We start from the raw sequence: 27,170 nt of genomic DNA, 5'->3' as shown, positions 1-27,170 counted from the left end.
ACCACGGCCATCGCTTCTCATTTTCATTTCAGTCCTTAGCCTGTTAATCCCATCTCTCTAATCATCACTGTCCAAAGACTCCATTGAACAAGCACCAAAAAAGAAAAGAAAACTACTCTTCCAATTCCTCTCTCACTCCCTCATCTCCATTTCTAGGGTTTCTTTTTTTGGCGGGTTACCCTTTCCAATTTTTGTTTCTACATATATTTGGTTAGGATTTTTTGCTAGATCCAAGATAATGCGTGTCAATTTGACGTTGAATGTGATAGCGATGATCAACGGTGGCGATGTGAACTTGAAGCCGTTGGTGCAGGTTATGGATATTAAGCAGATAGGCAGAGCGCAGGAGAAGTATCAACTCCTCATCTTGGATTCCTTTTCAACTCAGCACACTATGCTCGCCACTCAGCTCAATGACCTAATCAAGAAAGGATAAGTTGTTCAATTGATCGATTACATTTGCAGTGAAGTTTAAAAGTGCAAGACAGTTTGCCTAATCTTTCTCTTATCTGATTTTTTTTTTTTTTTATATAATTTTGTTAGTCAGCTAAAATTTATATTCAAATCTAAATTTCGATTATAACTGCCTTGTGTTTGCAAGTCCTATGTGTTGAAGTTATCACACATAGTTTAAGTTCAGCAGCTTACTTAAAACCTCTAATTATTATTTGTGATTAAATTTTCATTATATTTTTAGCGAAAAACAAAATCTTATAATTTGGCTATGTTTTTAGTCTCTAATTTAAGTTTGGAATGGAGGCTTTGCTTTATCAAATTTTAGGTGTTTAAATTAATTGCTTAAAGTTTTATATTTGAGGGACTGATAAATGATAATATATTATTATTTTTATGTGGCTTGAATTTTAGATATGTTAAATTGTGATAGGACCTGAAAGTTTTGCACTACGACTGATTGGGATAAAAAGTGAGATATGTGGTGGTACTGTTCTTTGCGGTAGAGTTGTGAGATATTCAGGAAACACACTAAGGTTAGAATTTAAGAGTTCTGAGCGATTATTTTGCTCTTTTCATCATAGTGAAATTTTTTCTTTTGTCTTGCCTATGGACGTAGATCTTATGGTCTAATTACATAAATTCTATATTATTTTTCTTCTCTTTCTTATATTGTGTGATTGCGTGATTGTGTATATCCCTTAGATATGCATGCCTGTTATAACAAAGTGGTGTCAGAGCTATGTGTGTGCAATCTAGGGTTTATAGATATCATTGTTTTCAACGAAGTATAAGGTGGAGAAGTTTGATAGTGGATCAAGTTTCAGTCTGTGGAAGATTAAAATCAAATCTTCCTTGATTCTGCGAGGTCTATGAAAGGCAATCAATAATAACTTTTCAGAGGGTACGAAAGAGGCAAAGAAGGCTAATATAAAAGAGAGAGCCTTGAGTACGATTTTCATGAGAGTAACTGATAATGTCCTACATGAGATTACTGGTGAAAGCTCAGCATCTGCAAGATGAAAGAAATTAGAGAAGTTATACTCTTCCAAATTGTTGACCAACCGCTTATATCTAAAGAAAAGGCATTAAAATTTGAGAATGAGTGAAGGTACGCCCATTAAAAAATATCTGGATAAATTTAATTTAATTATTATGGATCTAAAGAATATTGATATTGATATTGATAGTGAGGATCAAACCTTTATTGTATTATTTCTTTGCCACCATCCTATGAGATTTTTGTTGATATTTTGTTGTATGGGAAAGATAGTATTTCACTAGATGATGTTAGTAATTCTCTAAAATCGAAGGAGTTGAAAAGAATTTTCTAGATAACAGAGAAAGATTTGAGGGGAAAGGTTTGGTGACCAAGGGAAGAACACATTCAAGGGATGATTCTTTCAGTAAAAAGAAATCTAAGGCTAGATCTAAGTCAAGAATAAAAAAGGCTAACTATTTTGAGTGCGGAGAGCAAGATTACTACAGGAGAGGCTGTCCCAAGTTAAAAAAAAAAAAAAGGAAAAGCAACCAAGTTCTGCAACTGTTGTTGATGGGTTTAGCGATTCTTATGGCGATGACAGTGCTAGGAAAATTTTATCTGTGAGTTCAGATTATGAACAGGATTCTTGGATTCTTGATACTAGTGCTATTTATAATATATGTCCACACAAAAACTAGTTAATCACTTACAAACAGGTGAGTGGTAAGGTGTTTTCGGGCAATGATCGTGTATTACTTGTAGAAGGAATTGGTAACATCAGATTGTTGTTAAAACTATAGAGTGTTGGCATGTTCTAGAACTGAAGTGAAACTTGATTTCTCCTAGGACACTTGACCCTCATAGATTCAGATACCATGTAGAGCAAGGGCTCTATGGTACTCATGAAGAGCAATTTGGTTTTAAGATTGTATTTTCTTTAGGGCAGTACAATTTCAGGGGAAGCTATAGTAGCATCTAGAAGTAATAATCAAAATCAGACTCAATTATGACATCTGCATCTTGGTCATATGAGTAAAAGAGATTTATCTATGTTGAGCAAGCGGGATTTGTTGGAAGGACAAAAAACAAAATCTGTGGACTTTTTGTGAATACTGTGTATTTGGGCAACAAATCAGGGTGAAGTTTGACAAAAGGGCAATGCGCAAGACCAGAGGAATGATGGATTATATCCACTCAGATCTATTGGGTGTTAACAGAATCCGTTTCAAGAGCAGTGTTGGGTACTTCATGACTTTGATTAATGATTACTTTCGAATAGTTTGAGTATATTTCTTGAAAACAAAAGATGGGCCATTTTCAACCTTTGTAAAATGAAAGACGATTAAGAAATAGACAGAAAAGAAGGTCAAGCATCTTAGAACTGATAACAAGTTGGAATTTTGCAATTATGAGTTTGATGCATCCTGTAACAATGAAGGTATAGTAAGACACTACACTTGTACAAGGACGCCACAATAGAATGTTATTGCAGAATGCATGAACAGATGCTTTGTGATAAAGCACGAAGCATGCTTGTCACGACCCAACCTATGGGCCGGACCGGCACTAGGACCTGGGCCAGCCTAAAGCCCCCGAGGCCCGTAGTAAGCCTAACTGTTCATTTACCCAATTCTAAGGCCCATTTGGGCCCAATTTCAAGAAAACAAACGGACAGAGTCCGGCCATAAAAATGGACTTTCCAACGGGGAGTTTTTGACTCACCCGACCTGTAAACACAATATATAGTCATTTGGGGAGCTCAGCTCACCCTCCACATACTCATCAACATAAAAATAAATGGGAGCTCAGCTCCCTCATCCAATCCATCAAACATGCATAGCATATTAAGTTTACAGGTCCCAAAATAATAATTTAGTTTACAGACCCAAATTAAATAAACATTTCTAACACATGCGGAAATTCTAAGATTTAACAAGTTTATACAAACAGTAATAATTGACCTGCGAGGGAGAAAGCAGGTTAACCTCAAAAAATATCCTCCTGTGGCCTGTAAAAATTTTTGAACAGGAGTGAGTGTTCGACTCAGAGAGTAAAATATCAATTTTAACCATAATCTCTATAACTATCTAAAACTAATGCAACCTGTGGGATGAAGTGCAACATCAGCAATAAATTCACATCATAGCATCAAAAAGGTAATTTGGAGCACTCACACACCCTGTAGTATCAATCATAACATATGGGAGCTGATCCCCTATACAGCTCTCTTAAATCCAACCCAGTGCCCGAATTACTCAAGCTCGGACTTCCACTTAATAACCAAATCGAGGGTCCCAGCGAATTACTCAAGCCGTGACTACCCCTCGAAGGATCGGGTTCCACCGAATTACTCAAGCCGTGACTACCCCGTCCTATCCATAGTCCACACCACATCACACGCACGCCAACGCACGCACACTGCTCCAAATTACCACAACAACATCCATGGCACATCAACAGTTATGAATGCAACATAAATCGTGCCTAGAGTTTAACTACATAAATATATGCATATAAGTGATGCATGGACATGCTTGAACATATAATAATATCGAAATTACAATTAAAATTAATATTCTACTCACAGACTTGTGGTCACCGAGGCGGTGGGCGGAGGAAGAAGGTCATCCGCTCACTGACAATTTTATTACAATCATTTAATAAATTTGACTCAATACAAATAAAGAAAAGACCAATACGTCCTAAGTCTTGTCGAAAATCCGGCAGAGTCTCCCCTATACCTAGGACCTACCCAACCTGCAAAAGGGCTCAAAATACACTTCTATACTCACAATCCATATATCCACAACTCAATCACATCACACAGCCCCTCCTGGGCCCATCAAATCAATCATCCATCACAATATGTAAAATTTCAATTTAGTCCCTATAATTGATCATTTTTGCAAAAACTGCCCAAATCAGCTCTAAAAATTCTAAAACTTTGCCCCGCGGTCCTTAGCAATATTACTAAGCTATTGCAAAAAGAATCATAATTTTCTAAGCTACCACGAATATTTTACGGATTTTTAATCCTATTTAAGTACTAGAAAATTACGTAAAAACGAGGTTCGGGTTTACCTTTGCCGATTCCGACTTCGAACGCGCCGACGTCGACAATGGGGGCTAGCCAAAACCTCGGTCCACCCGAGACTTTTCCAGAACGGGTCCGTTCGTCGAATTTCGCACCCGGCCAATCGCCGAATTTCCGCGAATCGAGGATACCTACACGAAGCCCATAACACGGGGGTTAGTAAATAAATTTTTCAGAATTTTCTAAGCTCATTAAATGGTCAGAAAAACACTGCGAAGTTCCGTGGGACCCACCGAAAAACGGTGTCGAAAAAATTTGAAATTTATGTCGCTGCGAAGCTCTCGACGAGTGGAGCGTACTGGTACCCTCGGTTTTCTCATGGGATTCACGATTTTCGAGAAATCTAGCCCAAAAGTCGAAATGGGCTAAAAACTTTCCGAGCAAAAATTGGACAAACCGCTCGATGGATTTCGGCGTTCTTGGTGTCTATGGAAAGCTCTCGCCGAGTAGATGATTTTAGACACAAGACCCGGTCCAATTGGTGGCCGGATCGGCCGGATTTTGGCCGGGAAAGCCAAAACGCCGCGCAGTAGGGAGGGGCGTTCGCGGCGCTTCCAACTGTTTGCGCGCGCCGGCCGGCCGACATCCGGGAGGCGCGCCGCGAGGGGGACGCAGGGAGGCTACCGGCCAGCAGGGGAGGGGAGGAGAGAGAAAAGAGAGAGAAAAGGGAGAGGGAACGACGCGTGCGGGGAAGAAAAAGGGAAGAAGGAAAAGGCCGGTCCGATTCGACCGGTCCGATCCGATCAGGTTCGATTCGGCCGGTCTGATTCAGAATACAAAATTTTGAATTTTTACTCTGCCTCGGGACCAAAAACGAGGTCCAAAAATTTCGAAAAAATTCCAGAAAACTCAGAAAAATACATAGACTCCAAATATATTTTTAGTTTTGCCACGTGGTCTTTAAATTAATTTTTAAAAATCATCAAAGTTTATATTTTCTAGAATCGAACCCGATTTTTAAAATCCAAAAATCTCAAAAATTCCTAAAATTTAAATAAAATTAAAATACCAAAAATGCTCATAAAATTTAAAATTTTGGGGTGTTACATTCTTCCTCTTACGTAAAATTCGTCCTCGAATTTTACACAAGGAAGAATAAAGCACATGATTATACATTGAATGATAAGGGTACTTGCTACGCATGTCCCGCTCGACTCCAGTGCACTCTTCCACCGATCGACTCTCCACAAAACCTTAACCATAGGGATCTGCTTGGATCTCACTGCCTCACTTGGTAGTCCACTATGGCTATAGGTCGCTCCTCAAATGTCAAGTTCTCCTTTAGCTCTATCACATCCTATCATAGACATGAGAAGGATCGGAATGTATTTCCGAGCATGGAGATGTAAAACACGGATGAACGTGAGAAAGGTTGGGTGGTAGCTCCAACCTGAGGCAATCGCTCCAACTCTATCCGTAACCTCAAAAGGTCCAATATACAGAGGTGCCAACTTGCCATTCTTTCCAAATCTCATGACTCTTCATTGGAGAAACCTTCGTAAATACATAGTCGCCGCAAACTCCACATCCCTTCGCCTGGGTCCGTGATAACTCTTCCGCCATCCGAAAGTCGTTACTGCTCGATTAAAGGAACCACCTCAAGTGTACCGCACTAGGTCTACATCATGCACCTTCGCTTCCCCATTTCTCGCCCAACACAGAGGAGACCTACACTTTCTTCCATATAATGCCTCATAGGGTGCCATCCCTATGTCGGAGTGATAATCGTTGTTGTAGGCAACTCCACCAAAGTTAGTCGCTCATCCCATTGACCTCCAAAATCCAAGACACTCATGCGAAGCATGTCTTCGATGTTTGGATTGTCCTTTCTGACCGCTCGCATGGTCGAGGGTGGAAAGCCGCATCAAGTTCAATCAGGTGCCAAGTGCCTCTGCAACTTTCTCCAAAACCGAGAAGTGAATCGGGCCCTCTCGCCGATATTATGGAAGTTTAACTCCATACAATCGACTATTTCTCAATGTAGAGCGGGCATACCGTGCTACGTAATATGTAGTCTTCACGGTGTAAGAAGTGAGCCGATTTGGTCAAGCGGTCTACAATTACCCATATCGAATCATATCCTCACGTGGTACGAGGCAACCTACCACAAAATCCATAGTGATCATTTCCCACTTCCATTCCGGGATAGGGAGCTCTTGCAGCTTCCCGACGGTCTCGTGTTCAAACTTCACCTTCCGACAAGTCAAGCACTTGGACACAAAGTCCGCTATGTCTCTCTTCATGCCATTCCACCAATAGCTATCCTTCACATCATGGTACATCTTGGTGGAACTCAGGTGGACACTGCATGCTGTGTAGTGTGCCTCTCGCATGATTTCATTCCTGAGGTTGTCTACATCGGGCACACATATCCTAGAACCTTGCAGTAGGGCGCCATCATTGGCAAATCCAAATTCACCACCTTCACCTTGTTGTACTCTTTCTATGATCTTCATCAATTGTTGGTCTCGTGGCCGGGAAACTCTAACTCTGCCCTCAAGTCCGCCTCACCAAAAGTGAGCCAACAATACCTCCTCATCCGAAAGATCTAGGATTAAACCTTGATCCATCAACTCATGTACCTCCCGAATCAATGGTCTCTTCTCTCTTTAAATGTGCGCCAAACCGCTGTAAGATTTTCTCGCTCAAGGCATCTGCCACAACATTGGCCTTTCCAAGGTGGTACCGATGGTGCAATCATAGTCTTTCGTAAGCTCCATCCATCTCCTCTGCCTCAAGTTCAAGTCCTCTGTTGGAAGATGTACTTCAAACTCTTATGGTCGGTGTATATCTCGCACACTTCACCATACAGTAGTGTCTCCGCATTTTTAGTGCAAAGACTACAAACGCCATTTCCAAATCATGGGTGGGGTAGTTCTCGCTCATGCCTCTTCAAATGCCTTGAAGCATAAGCCACTACCTTTCCATTCTCGCATCAAGACACACCTAGGCCAACTCGAGGCGTCACAATACACTGTATCCTTCACCACTCACAGTAGTGTCAACACAGGGCGTGGTTAGACACTCCTTAAGCTTCGGAAACTCACCTCACAAATATCTGTCCAAATGAATGGAACATTCTTCCCGGTCAACTTAGTTAGGGAGCCGCTATCCTGGAGAAATCTTGTACAAAACGCCTATAGTAGCTTGCTAAACCTGTAAAACTTCGCACCTCGGTGATCGTTGTAGGCCTAAGCCAATCGATTCCATGACTTCAATTTTCTTGGGATCCACTTGAATGCCGTCACTAGAAACCACGTGTCCCAAGAATGAGATGCTTTCTAGCCAAAATTCACATTTTGAAAAATTGGCATATAGCTGGTGCTCCCTCAACATCTGCAACACCATCCTCAAGTGCCACACGTGTTCTTCCTTGGTCCGAGAGTATACCAGAATGTCATCTATGAATACGATGACAAAACGGTCCAAAAATGGCTTGAACACCCTGTTCATCAAGTCCATGAAGGCTGCTGGTGCATTAGTGAGTCCAAAAGACATCACCAAGAACTCATAATGACCATATCTTGTCTGAAAAGTCGCTTTGGACACGTCCTCATTCCTGATTCTCAACTGATGGTAGCCTGATCGCAGGTCTATCTTGGAAAAGAATCTAGCTCCTTGGAGCTGATCAAACAAATCATCGATCCGAGGAAGTGGATACTTGTTCTTCATAGTCACTTTGTTCAGCTGTCTGTAGTCGATACACAACCTCAATGACCAATCCTTCTTTCTCACAAATAAAACAGGAGCGCCCCAAGGTGAAGTGCTCGGACGTATAAAACCCTTGTCCAAAAGCTCCTGTAGTTGCTCCTTCAGCTCTTTCAATTCTGCTGGTGCCATCCTGTAAGGTGGCATCGATATGGGGTTTGTACCCGGCACAACATCAATGCAAAACTCTATTTCCCTTCCTGGTGGCAACCCTGGAAGCTCTTCAGGGAAGACATCCATGAATTCTCTGACAACAGGAACATTTTCCATGCTGACACCTTCTACAGATGTATCTCTCACCAATGCCAAATACCCTTGGCATCCACGCCTCAACATTTTTCTAGCACTAAATGCTGACACCAAGTTATATGGAGCCACGCTCCTGTCACCATCAAAGCTAAACTCTTCCACACCAAGTATGTGGAAATGCACCTTTTTGTTCCTGCAGTCTAAAGTGGCATAATGAGTTGCCAAACAATCCATCCCCAGGATTACATCGAAATCCATTACTGGTAGAAGAACCAAGTCTGCTGGGAGGATCTTTCCATCCACTACTACTGGGCTACCCGGAAAAACCATGTCTACATCTATGTTGTCACTAAGTGGGGTAGCTACCGACAAAGGACATTCTAAGGTTGTAGGGTTTCTACCCAACCTCATGGCAAACACAGGGGAGACAAATGAGTGCGTATCACCCGGATCTATCAAAACACGAGCCTCATAAGAATGTACTGTAAGAATACCTCACAACCGCATTTGAAGCTTGAGCATCCCGGTGGGTCGGGGTGAAAACTCGAGCTTGACCTACCCCGAGTGGCGTAACCACGACATCGACTTCTACCTCCGACCGCCTCCAAATCCACGCCCCTTGTCCTCGGCCTGTTGCCATCGAATCGCCTACCATGTTGGAAGCATCCGGATACAATTGTCGAGGAACATTCGCAACAGAACCTTGTGACCCCATCCGTGGCTCGTGAACACGGGCATTCTCTAGCAAAGTGACTGGTTGGCCACACTGAAGCATACTCTGATCCCATCAAACAAGGTCCTGAATGTCCTCTTCCACACTTGTGCACAAGGTGCCAAGGAGGATCTGAACTGCACCAGAGCTTTGTACCATCGTGACCACCGCTGGATCCGCACTGGTCAAATCCTCGTGGTTTGTGTCTAAAACCACTTCTCTTGCTCCTCCCCTTTCCTCTGTAATTACTCGGGCCACTACTAGCCGGAGTACCCATTTGGGGAACACCTGAAGAACCCTCTACTTTTTTTTTCTTTGCTCTGCCGCTGTCATCCACAAAGATAGCTAATCTCAATCATGTCTGCTCGATCAACCACCACATCAAAAGATCGACTGGACATCATGGCGTGTTTGCATGCCTCTGTCAAGCCCCTTTAGGAACCTCTTCACCTTCATAGTTTCAGTAGCTCGCTATAGGGGCATATCTGCTCAATTCGTAAATTGCAGAGCATATTCATCTCTGCACTGCCATTCGCCTTAGGGCCTCATAGGCCCACTGTTTCTGATCTATGAAACTTTCTGGCACAAACCGATTGATGAACAGTTCCACAAACTGAGCCCATGTCAAACCCTCCATCCGAGGTAACACGTAGTCATTCATCCATTGTCTAGGCATAGGCCCCATGACATGCTGCATACACTCTATCAGTCTTCTATCAGTCAATCAGTAATTACATTCGCCTGTTTGCGAGAATCCAAAACCGATATGCATCGTCGACACATCATAAGTTCCAGCACCAACTTCTTGAAATTAATAATCTGTTTATAAGCTTCCCCTCATTGTGCGGTGGACAGCTCCTGCTGTGGAGGGTGTACCATATATTGCGCCATCATATCGATGGTTCTCTGCAGACCAGCTAGAGTAGCTGCCATGGGGTCCATGGGACCCTGTGCCATAAAAGACTGATCCTGTACTGGTGGTAGCTGCTCTTCTACTTGAGCAGCTCTAGGCCTCCTACCCCGCCTCCTCGGGGCAGGCGCCTCATCCTGTGTTGACACTTCATCAGGCACATTTGGCTCTTGTGCAGTGGCAGCTCTCCTACTTCTACGCATTTTCCTGAAATTCAGCAGCATTAGCCCACAAAATTTAAAACTGCACATTACACAGCTCTATAGACTCATATTTATACACAATATATGAAGCAGAAACTAGAAGCAAAGACGACAATGCAAGACGAATGTGGACCCTATTTTTCCGCATGTGACTCCTATTAGACTCTTCCCGATATTTTAGACAAACATTCCCTAAGAATCTGGAGCCTAAGCTCTGATACCACATCTGTCACGACCCAACCTATGGGCCGGACCGGCACTAGGACCTGGGCCAGCCTAAAGCCCCCGAGGCCCGTAGTAAGCCTAACTGTTCATTTACCCAATTCTAAGGCCCATTTGAGCCCAATTTCAAGAAAACAAAAGGACAGAGTCCGGCCATAAAAATGGACTTTTCAACGGGGAGTTTTTGACTCACCCGACCTGTAAACACAATATATAGTCATTTGGGGAGCTCAGCTCACCCTCCACATACTCATCAACATAAAAATAAATGGGAGCTCAGCTCCCTCATCCAATCCATCAAACATGCATAGCATATTAAGTTTCTGTGTCCCAAAATAATAATTTAGTTCTGCACACAAATCAAATAAACATTTCTAACACATGCGAAAATTCTAAGATTTAACAAGTTTATACAAACAGTAATAATTGACCTGCGAGGGAGAAAGCAGGTTAACCTCAAAAAATATCCTCCTGTGGCCTGTAAAAATTTTTGAACAGGAGTGAGTGTTCGACTCAGAGAGTAAAATATCAATTTTAACCATAATTTCTATAACTATCTAAAACTAATGCAACCTGTGGGATGAAGTGCAACATCAGCAATAAATTCACATCATAGCATCAAAAAGGTAATTTGGAGCACTCACACACCCTGTAGTATCAATCATAACATATGGGAGCTGATCCCCTATACAGCTCTCTTAAATCCAACCTGGTGCCAGCGAATTACTCAAGCTCGGACTTCCACTTAATAACCAAATCGAGGGTCCCAGTGAATTACTCAAGCCGTGACTACCCCTCGAAGGATCGGGTCCCAGCGAATTACTCAAGCCGTGACTACCCCGTCCTATCCATAGTCCACACCACATCACACGCACGCCAACGCACGCACATTACTCCAAATTACCACAACAACATCCATGGCACATCAACAGTTATGAATGCAACATAAATCGTGCCTAGAGTTTAACTACATAAATATATGCATATAAGTGATGCATGGGCATGCTTGAACATATAATAATATTGAAATTACAATTAAAATTAATATTCTACTCACAGACTTGACGGTGGTCACTGAGGCGGCTGGGCGGAGGAAGAAGGCTGTCCCGGCTCACCTGACAATTTTATTACAATCATTTAATAAATTTGACTTGTCGACACCATATTTTGGCCGATCCCCAAAATTAATAAAACTTTGGAACTGACCTCAGTACTAAGTCCCCTTTTGACAGCACGTTTCCGATCTCTCTTTGATAGACAGTCACATTTCCGATCTCTCCTCACAGAGAATTAAATCAATGCTAGGTCCTCACATCAGTCAGAGCCTTACCGGTCTATTAAATCGCTCACCGATCTCTCCGACCCGTTGTAGTATAAACAAAGTGAACTAGATCTTTTCTTACCAGTTTTATTGCCGATCTCCCTTTCAAAAGTTTAAGAGTTAAGGTTTTTGGTCCGGTTTAATGAGGATTTCGATCTTAAGTGTTCAAGTCAAATTTCCAATTTTAATCAAGTCCCGTTCAGCATTTCTTCCCTACCGATCTCATACTCTTTGTGTTTTCCGATCTCTCACACTTAGGTTAATAATCATCTTCAGTTATTTCAACATGCTCAGACAATCAAGTGTTTAATAATTTAGAAATTTTCCGATCATAACCATTCATCGAACAAAAAGGGCATTCCACTTCATTTCATTTTAAAAATTTGTACAAGTCATTCGGCTGGGGGATCACCCCCAGCCTGATCTACATTTTGCTCATTTTCTCTCTCACCCTCGGCCTCCTCTTCACTTTCCTCCTCGCCTTCAGGAGCCAGGTCGACCATCCAAGAGAAGTCCTCTTCCGGGTAACGCTTCTGGAGTTCGGCCAAGAGGTCCTTGTGAGCATTCACATAGGCACCAGCTATCCCCGTCACCATTTCCTCGTCTTTCGCCTTAAGCTCCTCGATAAGTTGGGCGACCTGAGAAGCTTCGTTGGCCCGGAGCGCCTCGACTTCCCTGAGAGCCCGATCCCTTTCAGCCAGAACATGATTCTGTTCGGCCACTCTGTCTTCATAGAACTTCGCCCGCCCCTCAACTTGAGATATGTAATCCTGAGCGGATGCGAGTTGGGATCGGAGGGAAGCCATTTCCTGATTCTTCTTCTCAACCTCCTTGCCCAGGCGATTAGCCTTTTCCCGAACTATGGTCTGGTTCACCAGGCATTCCACGTTCAGGCTCATGGCTCGAGTCAAGATATCGTCAAGGCTGTCCGGGGATAGCCTTTCCCGATCCTCCCGAAGGCAGATGGAAGACCCCAAGACTTTAGCAAAACCGGGGTTCTCCCGAACAGTCCGGTTATTCTTCAGGGACTCCATCAACGTTTGAGCGCCACGAGAAGAGGATCTCACAGAAGATTGAGAAGGACCCCTTTCTGTGCTTGGAGCAACTGGAGGGGGTGGAGCCGGCTCTTCTTGTTGAGGAGGAGATCGGACAGCTTCAGTGATCGGCGGCCCCGAAGGTCGGGACGGGCCTCCTTGCGTCTCCCCTGGTTCATGGCCGGGAGTTCGAAGCATCTCCGAACGCTTCATCTCCTTTACTTTCCGGGAGATCTCTCTTTCCTTCTTCCGCTTCCTAGAACCCTCATCACCCGCCATACCTGCACAAAGGAGAGGTAAGTGAGATCGCTAAGGTCCTGAGATCTGAGATTTAGAAAATACCAGTGCCGAGGTCAGAGAGGGGAAGTTCGCGATTTTGGCCGGTGAGCAGCTGTATGGTCCAATGGTGAAGCTAGGCAGTCACTGCGTCTAAACATGAATACTTTTGAGTGGCAGCCTGATTTTTCAGATCCATCACTATTAAGCTTTCCTCCTGGTTCAGGTTAATGCGCTTCGGAAGCAAGGGCCCCTGGTGCCACCAGCTACGAGGGAAGTCCTCAAAGCAGGTCGGATTTTTGCTCCTCAGAATGAAGAAGCGGTTCTTCCAATTTTTAAGGGAGGAGGGCAGGTCGGTGAAGAGCCCGCAATGAGGCTTCGCCTGAAAGAACCCGTGCTCGTCGTCCTTTTGGCGAGTTAGCCTGTGCAGTTCGGCGAACACCTTAGTCGTAGGTCTGATTCCCTTATGCATAGACCTCGGAAAGCTACTAAGATCCGCCACGAGTTAGGGTGAATTTGAGCAATACACACCCGGTGAAGTTTTAGGACCTCCTTGAAGAAGTCGTCCAGAGGGAACCGAAGACCGGCCTTTAACTGTTCCTCGTATACCATAACCAGGTCATTTTCTTCAAAGAAGTGATCGGCTCGGTGATCGCCGTGGCACCGGATAAGTTCGCATTTAATCGTGGCGAATATTGTACTCCTGGCTAAACGATTGTAGATCGGACTCTTGTAAGATCGATGGCAGCTCGTCCATAGGGAGATTCTCCCTCCCTGAAGAAGGTACGTGCCTTGATGGTCCGACCCGCCCCCGAGCTGGAACAGAGGCCCTAGGAGGTTCTGTTTGCGCACTTGGCCCGACCACTTCTTCTTCGTCAGACGACCACGAGAACTGAATGGAGGGAGGACTCGCCGCTCTTTGACCTTCGGCACCGCTCATTTTCAAAAGAAATAAAGAACTTAAACTAAAAAGAAGATCAAAGCCCTTACCGGAGTCTGATCGGCGTCGGAAGAACTTGAGAAAACGAGAGAACTTCGAAGTTGTGAGCAGGGGACTGAAAATGGAATGAGAGAACAACTGGCTAACCCCCCCCACCCCTATTTATACTAGTCCGAGCATTTAATGCTCACGAGGTTCTAGGCAACACATCGATTGGTGGGACTCGCCAGCTGTTCTGACACTTCTCTCAAATATTCGAACATTCCAAGGAGATCGGTTAAATGGAGATCGGCATAATAAGTTGAATGAAGGATTAGTTAAGAGTCGTTTTGTTAAGAACCAGATCGGACAAATATATCAGAGATCGGAAAATAATCAATAAGATAATAATTGGAGAAACAAGATTTTTATTTCCAAAAGATCGGATTACATCATTTGGGTGATCTCTAGGGATCGGATTACAATAAAGGTCTAACTACATCATTTGGGCGATCTCTAGAGATCTGATTACATTGAAGGATTACATCATTTGGGCGATCTCTAGACCGGCGGACATCCTATCTAAAGAGTCCTGTGTTTATAATCGATCCCAAGGGTGTCGCGATCGGAGCTTAATCCGTTTCGAACACCCAATGTGGGAGGAAACCATTTAACACTCAATGTGGAGAGAAGCCGAATGAACTTGAGGAAGCAACCGCCAAGGGTCAGCGGAGCATCAGATAAGGTTATGCGATCACCGGGGTCGTAAATTTTCAGTCGAGGAATAAGAAAGTCCATTGGAGAGGGATCAAAAACCACAATCATGGCCGGAACGACCGCCGGAGCAGCTGGAACTGGAAGAGAAAGAAGGAAGAGAAAAAATCAGATGAAGGAAATGTCTCTATCGTCAGGGGTATATATAGGGGAAAACGGGCATTTATTGCTGAGCGTAAACGGCTTAACGCCTCGGGAATCGAGGGGAAATTAATGCTTTGACCAGACCGGACCAGAGAAAGGGAAAGATCGGAATAATAGATCGGAAGATGGGAGACCAGCATGAAAGATCGGAAAAGAGCATGTAAAAGAGATCAGAAAGAGGGAAGATCGGAAGGGAAAAAGAATAAGACAAATCCCAAATAACCGTCGTCAGAATCAGAGCCGAGGTAGTTAAAGCGTGGCAGACGAGATCTCCACCGCACGCCTAAGAATCGCCCGCAATGCTGACAGGTGCCAGGGTATGTCATGTCAGTCCTGTACATCCCAATCCCCACCGTTGATCTCACTGGTAAGGACAAACCCGGAACCCTTGGATCAAGAGAGAAGACGACAATATCAGCGTCTTTCGCTCTTAGCTCTCAGATCGTTCCGGACGAGAAGATTTGGGACCGTCAGATTGAAAGAAGAAAAGGACAAATATTCTGAAGAGTGATCTCAGCCATTCATTTTGATTCTCTTTAATTCCTGAACATCCGATCATGTCCTTCGAAATCCAGACCCTCCATCTCCCTCAAAATAAATCCTGACCCTTTATGGGGAGCACCCGATTCCTATAAATACCTGCATGAAAAACTGTTCAAGGGACGGCAAAAAAAAAAAAGATAGTTATTATAGCGGAAGAACTCTGAAACTTGATTCAGTTTGTTACTCTGCTACTTTGAAGTTTTGATTAGAAAGACTTTAGAAACTAGTTTTCTGAAGTGTTTTCTTGAAAAGGATTCTGAATACTGGAACTCTACATTTTCAGTTTGTTCATTATCTGGTCACACTCTCACTTTCAGCCCTTTATCATCTCTGTCTTCATTCCCATTATTCAAGCTCAATTTCATTTCACTCAGTTTTTATCTTAATCTGATTGCATTTTAGCTAAGCACCCTTCAGTTCACAAAGAACATCAGCCCTCAAGCTAATCAGTCTGCTGTCTTATTACTATTTGTCACCCCATAGTTATTTCAATAGATTTGGCTCCTTACAGGTAAGAGCTCATATCGCCGTTTTATTAAGTATTTACGTTTACTTTCCGCATTTTCTTTGTTCTTTTTATGTATGTGATTTTCTCCAAGTTTATTTAGTGCCAAAGAACCTTAAAGAATGTTACTCTCGAGTTTATTTCTTTAGCGATCAGTCCATCATTTCATTAACCTTCGTCATTTCTGAATGCAAGTTTTCTATCTCCTAGTAACGTGTAAGTGGTTGGGTAAAACGTAGGTAGCAGCAACTTAAGGGTCTCTTTTAAGAGAGAGAGCCTGAATAACACGTCAGGAAAATAGCCACAATATTGGGCTGACGTAAACGGCAATTCGGCAAGATGCCATAAAGTGGAATAAAACCAAAGTAAACAAAATAGAATAGATCGGACATTAATAGGTACTGGTAAAGTGACCTTAGGGGAAGTCAGCAAAATTCAGTCCAGCCTCTCTTATTTAGTCACAAAATATCAATTAGTTAAAAGAAGCCTTATCCCCGGCACCTTAGAACGCCAGAATCCTTAGCTTTAGGGCCTTATGACATGTAGCTGAAATTAAAATTCGGGAAATCGGAAAGATCCCATTCAGGTTCCTGTTAATTTAAAAGAGATCGGAAGAGAGTTCTTATCCGGTCTCAAATCGAAATTTTAAATAAGTATTTAATGGAGATCGGAGGAGAGTTCTTATTCGGTCTCAAGTCAAAATTTAAATAAACATTAAATAAAGATCGGATGAGAGTTCTTATCCGGTCTCAAATCAAAATTTTAAATAAATACTTAATAGAGATCGGAGAAGAGTTCTTATCCGGTCTCATTTCAAAATCTTAATAAACATTAAATAGAAATTGGAGGAAAATTCTTATCCGATCCCTGAGCTAAAATTTTAATGAATACTTAAAAGAGATCGGAGGAGAGTTCTTATCCGATCCTCAATCCTAAATTTTAAATACCCCAAAAGAGACCGGAGGAGGATTCTTATCCGATCTCCTCTCAGAATTTAAGAGAGATCGGAGGAGAGTTCTTATCCGATTCTCACACCTAATTTTAACCTACAACCAAGAATGATATGCGGCGTCAATTCACTAAGGTTGTCTCATTTACTTATGTATCTGGGCGATCCAAATTTAGTGAAAAATCAAATGCTCCTTTAGTCAAAAGGATCAACATGTCCATTCAAGCCCTCCTAACTAATGCAAAATTAAATCTACTTACCCTTATTAAGGGACGAGGTGGGATGCCTAACACCTTCCCCACCCGTTTACGGACCCCGAACCTAGAATCTCTGTCTTGAAGTGGTTTCGTTTCAATTTATTTTCACAAATGGTTTTTTTTAGTTTCCCTCAAAACTAAGGTGGCGACTCCTCACTCTTTTCCACTTCGGTGAGGGTTCGTTCAGGCCACCGCAAAATCCCTTGCGACATGACTCAATACAAACAAAGAAAAAGACCAATACGTCCTAAGTCGTGCCGAAAATCCGGCAGAGTCTCCCCTATACCTAGGACCTACCCAACCTGCAAAAGGGCTCAAAATACACTTCTATACTCACAATCCATATATCCACAACTCAATCACATCACACAGCCCTCCCGCCCATCAAATCAATCATCCATCACAATATGTAAAATTTCAATTTAGTCCCTATAATTGACCATTTTTGCAAAAACTGCCCAAATCAGCTCTAAAAATTCTAAAACTTTGCCCCGCGGTCCTTAGCAATATTACTAATCTATTGCAAAAAGAATCATAATTTTCTAAGCTACCACGAATATTTTACGGATTTTTAATCCTATTTAAGCACTAGAAAATTACGTAAAAACAAGGTTCGGGTTTACCTTTGCCGATTCCGACTTCGAACGCGCCGACGCCCGACAATGGGGCTAGCCAAAACCTCGGTCCAATCGAGACTTTTCCAGAACGGTCCGTTCGCCTAATTTCGCAGACCCGGTCAACTATCAAATTTCCGTGAATCGAGGATACCTACACGAAGCCCATAACACGGGGGTTAGTACATAAATTTTTCAGAATTTTCTAAGCTTATTTAATGCTTGGAAAAACACTGCGAAGTTCTGTGGGACCCACCGAAAAACGATGTCGGAAAAATTCAAAATTTATGTCGTTGCGAAGCTCTCGACGAGTGGAGCGTGCTGGTAGCCTCGGTTTTTTCGTGGGATTCACGGTTTTCGAGAAATCTAGCCCAAAAGTCGAAAATGGGCTAAAAACTTCCCGAGCAAAAATTGGACAAACCGCTCGATGGATTTCGGCGTTCTTGGTGTCTATGGAAAGCTCTCGCCGAGTAGATGATTTTAGACACAAGACCCGGTCCAATTGGTGGCCGGATCGGCCGGATTTTGGCAGGGAAAGTCGGAACTTCGCGCACGCAGGGGAGGGGCGTTCGCGCGCGTTTCCGGCCGTTTGGGGCGGCGGCCGGTCGGCTGGGACAGCTGGGAGGCGGCGCCGGCGAGGGGGGGACGCAGGGGAGGCGGCTGGCCGGCGGCAGGGGAGGGGAGGAGAGAGAAAAGAGAGAGAAAAGGGAGAGGGAACGACGCGCGCGGGGAAGAAAAAGGGAAGAAGGAAAAGGCCGGTCCGATTCGACCGGTCCGATCCGGTCCGGTTCGATTCGGCCGGTTCGATTCAGAATACAAAATTTTGAATTTTTACTCTGCCTCGGGACCGAAAACGAGGTCCAAAAATTCCGAAAAAATTTCAGAAAACTCAGAAAAATACATAGACTCCAAATATATTTTTAGTTTTGCCACGTGGTCTTTAAATTAATTTTTAAAAATCATCAAAGTTTATATTTTCGGAAAATCGAACCCGATTTTTAAAATCCGAAAAATCTCAAAAAAATTCCTAAAATTTAAATAAAATTAAAATACCAAAAATGCTCATAAAATTTAAAATTTTGGGGTGTTACAATGCTCTCATATTTAAGTTTAGAAATCTATTTATTGGTTAATAGATCTCCATCTACAACTATTGAGTGCAGAACTCCTTTTGAGATCTAGTCCGGTTCACTTGTTGATTACTCTCAATTGAGAGTATTTGGTTGTCTTGCTTATGCTTATGTGAGGGATAGTAAACTCGAGCCGAGGGCAAGAAAGTGCATATTTCTAAGGCATACATCTAGAGTGAAAGACTACAGGTTATGGTGTAATGATCCAAAGACTCTAGCATTAATTATGAGTAGGGATGTGACATTTAATAAGTGTGCTTCATTGAGTAGTCAGAGGGAGAAGTTAATAGCAGAATCAGATCATAGTGTCAGAGAATAGGTAAAGCTTGACATTGATACTTTAGTGGTTCAGTCTAGTGATTCAGAGGATGAGGAGCAAGATCATGATCAACAAGAGGATACATGTTAGCAGTAGCTACAAGGACCATATAGCATTGCAACTGGTAGAGATAGAAGATAGATTGGACCCTTACAGAGATATGCATATGTAAATCTAGTTGCATTTGCCTTGTCAGTTATTGAGACAGTTGATGTACATGAACTCATCAATTATATGAAAGCTATTTCTTGTTCAGATGTAGATCAGTAGGTTAGTGCTATGGGTGAAGAAATTGAATCTTTTAGCAAGAATCAGACTTGGGAGCTTATAACATTGCCTAAAGGATAGAAAGTGGTAGGCTATAAATGGGTGTTCAAGAAAAAGAAAGGCACTCCAGGAGTTGAAGCACCTCGATATAAGGCATGGTTGATAACAAAAGGCTTTACTCAGAGGGAGGAGATTGACTTTAATGAAGTATTTTCTCCAATTGTGAAGCACATTTTTATTAGGGTCTTACTTTCTATGGTTGCTCTGCATGATCTAGAGCTCGAGTAACTAGATGTGAAAATAGTATTTTTGCATGGTGAGCTAAAGGAGTAAATTTATATGAGTCAGCCTGAGAAATTTGTTATTTTAGGTATGGAAAACCATGTTTGTTTGCTTAAGAAATCTTTATATGATATGAAATAGTCGCCTAAGTAGCGGTACAAAAGATTTGATACATTCATGATTCATAATGACTTTATTCGTAGTTCACATGATAGTTGTGTGTATCATATGAAGCTTTCATATGATTTTTTTTGTCTATTTGCTATTGTATGTGAATGAGATGCTTATTGCTGCTAAAAGCATGTCATAGACTAATATTTTGAAAAAACAGTTGAGTGATGAGTTTGAGATAAAAGATTTGGGTGCTGTAAAGAATATATTGGGATTGAAAATTACCAGGAATAAAAGTGTGGGAAGCTTTTCTTGTCATAGCAGGCCTATGTTGAGAAAATACTTAAGCGTTTCAACATGAATAATGATAAGCCTGTGACTTCTGTTTATTGCCAATTTCAAGTTATCTGTAGACGTGTCACCAAAAAAAGATGAGGAGATGGAACACGTATCCAGTGTTCCTTATTCAAGTGCTATTGGTAGCATGTATGTTATGGTTTGTACCCGACCTAACATTTCACATATAGTTAGTGTTGTGAGTAGATACATGACGTGTCCTGGGAAAGAACATTAGTAGGCAATGAAATGAATTTTAAGGTATTTGAAGGGTACTACATATGTTGATATGATATTTAACAGGGCCAAGATGAGTGATTCAGTTATTAGCCATGTGGATTCAGATTTTATAGTGAAGGAGCGGAAGCGTGAAAAACACAAGTTTATACCATTGAATTTAAAAATTTCACCTAGGGTCACATGCATCATGCAAGATTTATTTTTATCTATTTGATTTCAATGATAAACAACATATTAAAACTCTTTTAATATGTTTTTGGATCTGTATTTGTCATTTAAGACTTTAAAATTAATCAGATTAATTTTAGAACCCTAGATTAAATCAAGAACAAACACACTAACCTCTTGATGCACTGCAGTGTATTTGCGCCTTTGAGATGCGTCTTCAGGACACCAAATATTGTCCCTCTAGCTTGTCCACACCAAGAACACCTATGGCAGCCCTTGAACAGCTTCTAAAGCTTTTTCTATTATTTAGAAAATCAAGTTTTGCCTTTTAAGAGATTAAAGATGTAAACAGGGCACTAGAAACGATTTGTAGTATTTTTAATTCAAGAGATTGCTTGCTAATCTCTTGGAATAGATGAGAGATGAAGAGGAAGAGAAGGGAGACTCTTGGGTGGCGATACCAAGGATGAGGAGCTGCTGGTTATATATATTTTTTCTTCATAACAATACTTATATAGCTAGGTTAATACATTAAACCCTTGCCACATGTCACCTTCTGATTGGTTCTAGATTTAATTGACCCAATCACATTGTGCCAAGTGTCAAACCGATATTTAATCTTAATTTTAATCATTTTATATGATTAAAAAATATTTGGCAAACTTATGTGTAGTGCCATGTGTCACCATCTCATGGTGCCACATGTCACCCTGTGAAATGACCAAAATGCTCCTGTGTTTTAATTTTGAGTTCTCAATCCAAAATAATTATTTCTCTTCTTCTAATCAATTTATATCAAATATAAATTAATTAATTAATCTTTATTAATTAATTTCTCATTAATTAAATTCATATTTAAATACTTTAAATATAAATTTAACTTATACTGTACATCCGATAATCTAGACTTGGTTTCAAGTCATGCTAGGGACTTTGCAATCTAATTGCAAATCAAACCTATTTAATTAATCAATTAAACTCTTTAATTAATTAATTAAATCATATTTAATTAGGTGATTACTTGTGTATGTGTGTGACTTACTAGGCTCATCACTAATTGGCAATGAGATATGATATCAACTCTTAATATCATCAGAACTCTTTCTTACCATAAATGATTTCTCTAAATCATTTTATGCACCTCATAGACTATGGTTAACACCTAACATAGCATGCCATGACTACCCAATTAGTAATAAGGTTTACCTTAAATGAACCTATAATCATATGTTACTATGCACTAGAATCTCTCTGTTACAAAATCACAACTCAAGCTGGAGTCATGGTTTATGTCAAACCCCATTTGCTATGAATACTATGTTCTCTTTTAATTCCAGTTCTTGATTAAAAAGATTTTCTCATCAGAAACTCTTTCTGAATAAATCTATCTGTCCTGGCTAGGAACTTGAAACATCAAGAACAATTAAATGAACATAGGATTTTATCCCTATTTACTTAGAGGAACAGATTCCATCTTGATCAACACCTACCTTCATATATAACTAATAGGAGCCAACACATGCCCATATACCCATACATAGTACAAGTAAGAAAGCAGTATCAAACTCAAACCACCTATATACAAGATAATTGTGCTATTTCAGGTCTAAAGATCATATGCACTGATATGATTTATGACAATGCATTGACAAGAGTAGACTCCATGTGCTTGTCATAAATGTCACTGGTTCAACCTACTTTTCATGTATAAGTGTCTATCATGTTTGTTATATGGCATGAGACTCACCATTCCATCCTATTTATATCTCATATAAATAACTTGAGAACAAACATGAATACAATCTTTCTGGATAAGTCATGTCCTTATTATGAAGTATCCTCGATTGTGAACCTATTTATGATACTTTGTACTAGAAATACTGTCACTCATATTCTTAACAACTTAAGAATAGAATTTCTAACAAAATATCAATGGACCTTTTCTATTACACATAAATATATTATGTAAACGGAAAAGTGGAAATGCTTTTTATTAATAAAAACATGTATAAAATACATACTAAATGATATGCTCTAGGACATACTACTAACATATAGGAGACTTAGACAAGAGAAGATCTCTGACAGGTTAGTTGTTTACTCTCTCTGAAAGTGCTATCAGTTGGAAGGCGACTTTGTAAGGTACAATTGCTTTGTCCACTGCGGAGGCTGAATATATGGCTTTAGCAGATGCGATAAAGGAAGCTTTATGGTTACAAAGTTTGGTGAGTGATCTTGGATTGACATAGAACAAGCCAACAGTGTTTTGTGACAGTCAGAATGCAATACATCTTATAAAGAATTATATGTACCATGAGCGAATTAAACACATTGATGTTAGATATCACTTCATGCGGAATATTGTATCTCAGGGGATTGTAGTTGCGTAAAAAGTCTCTGCACATAATAATCCAGCATATATGATGACTAAGGGAGTTACTAAGCACATTTAGGTATTGCTTAGACTTGGTTGGTATTTGTAGTGTTCAGTAGTGCCCTAGCGATGACATATGGCAAGACAGAGTGTTGTGGAGAATTTGGAAGAATTTATGACAATGGAGGAAATTCAAGCCAAGGGAAAGAACTGCTATTTTTATGTGGCTTGAATTTTGGATACGTATTCATGGATTCGAATTATTAATCGACCTAAAAGTTTTACGCTGTGATCCAATTAAGATAAAAAGTGAGATCTGATAGTATGGACCAGTATAAATATTGCAATATTCTGTCTTTTACAGTAGAGTCTCGAGATATTAGGAAAATACACTAGGGTTAGGGTTTGAGGGTTTTGAGTGATTGTATCTTACTTTTTTCATCATAGTAGAATTTTTTTTTCTTATCTTACTCATGGACATAGACCTTACGGTCGAACCACGTAAATTCTGTGTTATTCTTCTTCTCTTTCTTATATTGTATAATTGTGTGTGTTCTTTAGATTTGCATGCCTGTTAAAACATATATATATATATATATATATATATATATATATATATATATATATATAGACACACACACACACACTAGTGAATGGCTTATAGCTAGCTTACATTTTATTGTACGCGTAAAAGGATTATTATCAAGCATTTTTTGGTACCTTTTCACCCTTTTTAATTCTTGAGTCTTAGTTTTATCTTTGGACAGCTAAAGTTCCTTTCGTTTTTTAAGTGCTTTTTGGAATGCATAGGATTTTAATTTATTTGCTAGGAGTTTTTTTTAATGCAAAAAGGGAAATTGCATAATCTTTTCTCAAAATTTGTGGATTGACGTGCTCATATGTCCAACTATAAATTATTAAAAATAGGGTGGAAGGAAGCTGTTTTTCCAGAAAAAACTCATGGAGGTTGAGTTTGTAACTTGAGGATTTATGCGCTTTTTACATGAAATTGAGTGTTTTTTGTGATACTTGATTATCTCTATTTGGTCCTAAGTAGATCTGATTTGCTTGACTTATGTTCACCTTGTTCTTGATGCAAAATCTTGTGTTTTGTGTGAATGGTGACAAAGACTTATTTAAATTATAATAGGCCATCGCTTAGTTTTGAATTTTGATGAGAAAAGGGAAAAAAAAAAAAAGTTAACAAGAATGTTTGTTTGGTTGTGGAATGATCACTGTTTCATCGTTATTTGGATCATGACATCCCAGCAGATGTATTTAGCACTTCTTTATGATTGAGATTGATATGTTCTGTTTTTTGTGCCTCTTTGCACAGGATTATTGTTGTGCTGAACTTGGAAACTATAATTCCAGACTGTGAAATAATTGGAAATCCAAAATTGTTTACTGATATGGCTGCTCAGAAGGCATTTCCAAATGGCAAATCGATGCAATCAGCAGGGATTGGTTATAACAATAAAAGTGCCCAAAATTACGGGGAAGATATGCAGAGTTTCCAGCCTCCTTTGAGTGCCCAAAATCAGGGTTCTAGTGTGCATAGTTTCCAGCCCTCTTTGAGTTCTCAAAATCATGGCAATAACATGCAAAGTTTCTGATCCACTTTCAGTTCCCAAAATCATGATAATAATGATCAGAGTTTCCAACCAACTGTTCAACCCCCATACCTACCACCTCCAAATTATAAAAATCAAGGTGCTACTATGAAGAATGAGGCACCAGCACGCCTCATTCCCATTGCTGCTTTGAATCCTTATCAGGGACAATGGACCATTAACGCTAGGGTAACTGCAAAAGGGGATCTCCGTTGCTATAAGAATGCCCGAGGAGATGGGAAGGTATTCTCCTTTGACCTTCTCGACTCTGATGGAAGTGAAATACAAGTGACCTGCTTCAATGCTGTTGTTGACTGCTTTTATGATGTCATTGAGGTTGGTAGAGTCTATTTGATTTCAAAGGGTAACTTAAAACCTGCACAGAAGAATTTCAACCATTTGAAGAATGAAAGGGAGATATTTTTGGAGGCAACTTCAACTGTGGATCTTTGTCCCGATGAAGATGGTTCTGTACCACAACAGCAGTTCTCCTTCAAACTCATTAGTGAAATTGTGAATGCCGAGAACAATGCCATACTCGATGTTATTGGTATCGTGATATCGGTTAACCCTTCTGCTCCTATCTTGAGAAAGAATGGTATGGAGACTCAAACAACAATTCTGAATCTGAAGGATAGTTCCGGCAGGAGTGTTGAGCTAACCCTTTGGGGGGATTTCTGCAACAAGGAAGGTCAAAAGCTGCAAGAGATTGTTGATTCTGGGGTTTTTCGATTTTTAGCTGTTGAAGCAGTTAAGGTTAGTGACTTCAGTGCGAAATCCACAGGGACAATTTCTTCTATTCAGCTCTTTATAAATCCAGATATTCTTGAGGCTCATGGCCTGAAGGTCTGGTTTGATCAAGCAGGGCAGAATGGTGCTTCGTTGTCCATTTCCAGGGACACTATGCCAGGAGGACGTAAGAATGAGATGCGTAAAACAGTGTCTCAGATCAAGTGTGAAGGTCTTGGAAGATCCAGATAGGCCAGATTGGGTCACAGTGCGTGCAAGGATAACTTTTGTTAGAACAGATACATTCTGTTGCACAGCATACCCAATGATGATTGGTGATAGACAGTGTAACCAGAAAGTGACAAGATCAGGAAACTCAAGATGGCAATGTGATAGATGCAATCGAGAATTTGATGTATGTGACTATGGGTATCTTCTTCAATTTCAAATTCAAGACCATACCGCAGTGTCTTGGGTAACAGATTTCAGGAGTCTGGGGAAGAGATATTAGGTTAACCTGCAAAGGAATTGTACTTGTTGCAATATGAATTGCAGGATGATGCCAGATTAGCAGATATAATTTGGAGCACTCTCTTTCACCAGTATATATTCAGGCTAAAGATCAAAGAGGAAATGTACGGTGACGAACAGAAGGTGAAGATAACTGTTGTTAAAGGCAGACAAGGTGAATTATTCTTCAGATAGTATGTACCTGCTTGACTTGATTTCATAATATCCTAGATACTAAGTAATCTGAACCAAAAGACACTGATTTTAGATCCAGTAGCTTTGGTTCTTCAAAATTCATTTAGGCATTAGCAAACCTGACTCGAAATTTAATTGTTAAGTGATTTTATCAACATTGTTAGAGACATACATTTGTAGGCACCTTTCAAACTATGGTGTGATTAAACGTAAGGTGTATCGGGCCAAATTAGAAATTGAAAATTTCAGAATTCACAGGTTTCGGGTGAAAGGACAGACAAAACAAACACAGAATTGAAGACAGATTATCACTGGAAACATCATAGAGATACATAACATAAAGAGGAAAAAGAATTTCCGGAATTCTCAGAATTTTTTTATCCCTTAGCTCCGCTTGACAGGGTCGAAATTGGCTACTCCAATCACAGCACCAACAAGGGCAACAAGCACAACCCCACCAGCCACAATGCTGAGCAATAAGTTCTTGAGAGATGGAGAAACCCCAGGCCCAGCAGCTTCAGCCACCTCTGGAATCACCATGGAAGCAGTGAGTGCAGCTGCTGTCAATCCAGTGACTGCCTTCTCCTTCAGTGAAGCCTTCACTTGAAACCTCCCATTGGATTTTGACGCCACCATAGCCTTAGATGCCCTCACATGCAATGGATTGAAGAAGGCCTCTGAGCTTGGAAGAGCCCTCTTTTGGCTTGCAGAAGTTAATGGCATAGTCATTGAAATAGCTGAAGTTGAGGTCATTTCTTTCTCTGATCTTTGGTTCTGCTCTCTCTAGGCCACCACCTTTCTTTCTATGAATTTACTGTCCAAATTGGAAAGATGGGGTTCTTAAGATTGTTTTTGAGAGTAGGGGAAGTGAATGTAATGAGAGGTGGAAAATTGAGATACCAGGGGAACGTGCCGTCTTGATCGCTGTCCTATGTGGCAGCTTCGCTGTTAGGAATTGGTGGATAAGGTTATCTAATTGGCCCAAATTACCATCAAGTTTGAAATTTGGAAGAGAGTTCACTTCTGT

General features: G+C 40.9%; 1 protein-coding gene and 1 pseudogene across 1 annotated transcript; one reads left to right on the top strand and one right to left on the bottom strand.

Annotated features, from left to right (window-relative positions):
* Positions 1-79: 79 nt before the first annotated feature.
* Positions 80-26,328, top strand: LOC131170546 (replication protein A 70 kDa DNA-binding subunit A-like; annotated as a pseudogene).
* Positions 26,329-26,372: 44 nt separating this feature from the next.
* Positions 26,373-27,010, bottom strand: LOC110670057 (uncharacterized). Its single transcript, XM_021831995.2, has one exon. The coding sequence runs from the start codon at positions 26,894-26,896 to the stop codon at positions 26,528-26,530; it is 369 nt and encodes a 122-aa protein (XP_021687687.2). The 5' UTR covers positions 26,897-27,010; the 3' UTR covers positions 26,373-26,527.
* Positions 27,011-27,170: the final 160 nt, after the last annotated feature.

Source organism: Hevea brasiliensis, chromosome 11 (genome assembly GCF_030052815.1).
Source record: "Hevea brasiliensis isolate MT/VB/25A 57/8 chromosome 11, ASM3005281v1, whole genome shotgun sequence".
In the NCBI taxonomy this organism is placed as follows: domain Eukaryota; kingdom Viridiplantae; phylum Streptophyta; class Magnoliopsida; order Malpighiales; family Euphorbiaceae; genus Hevea; species Hevea brasiliensis.
This window is presented reverse-complemented; position numbering and strand designations above follow the sequence as displayed.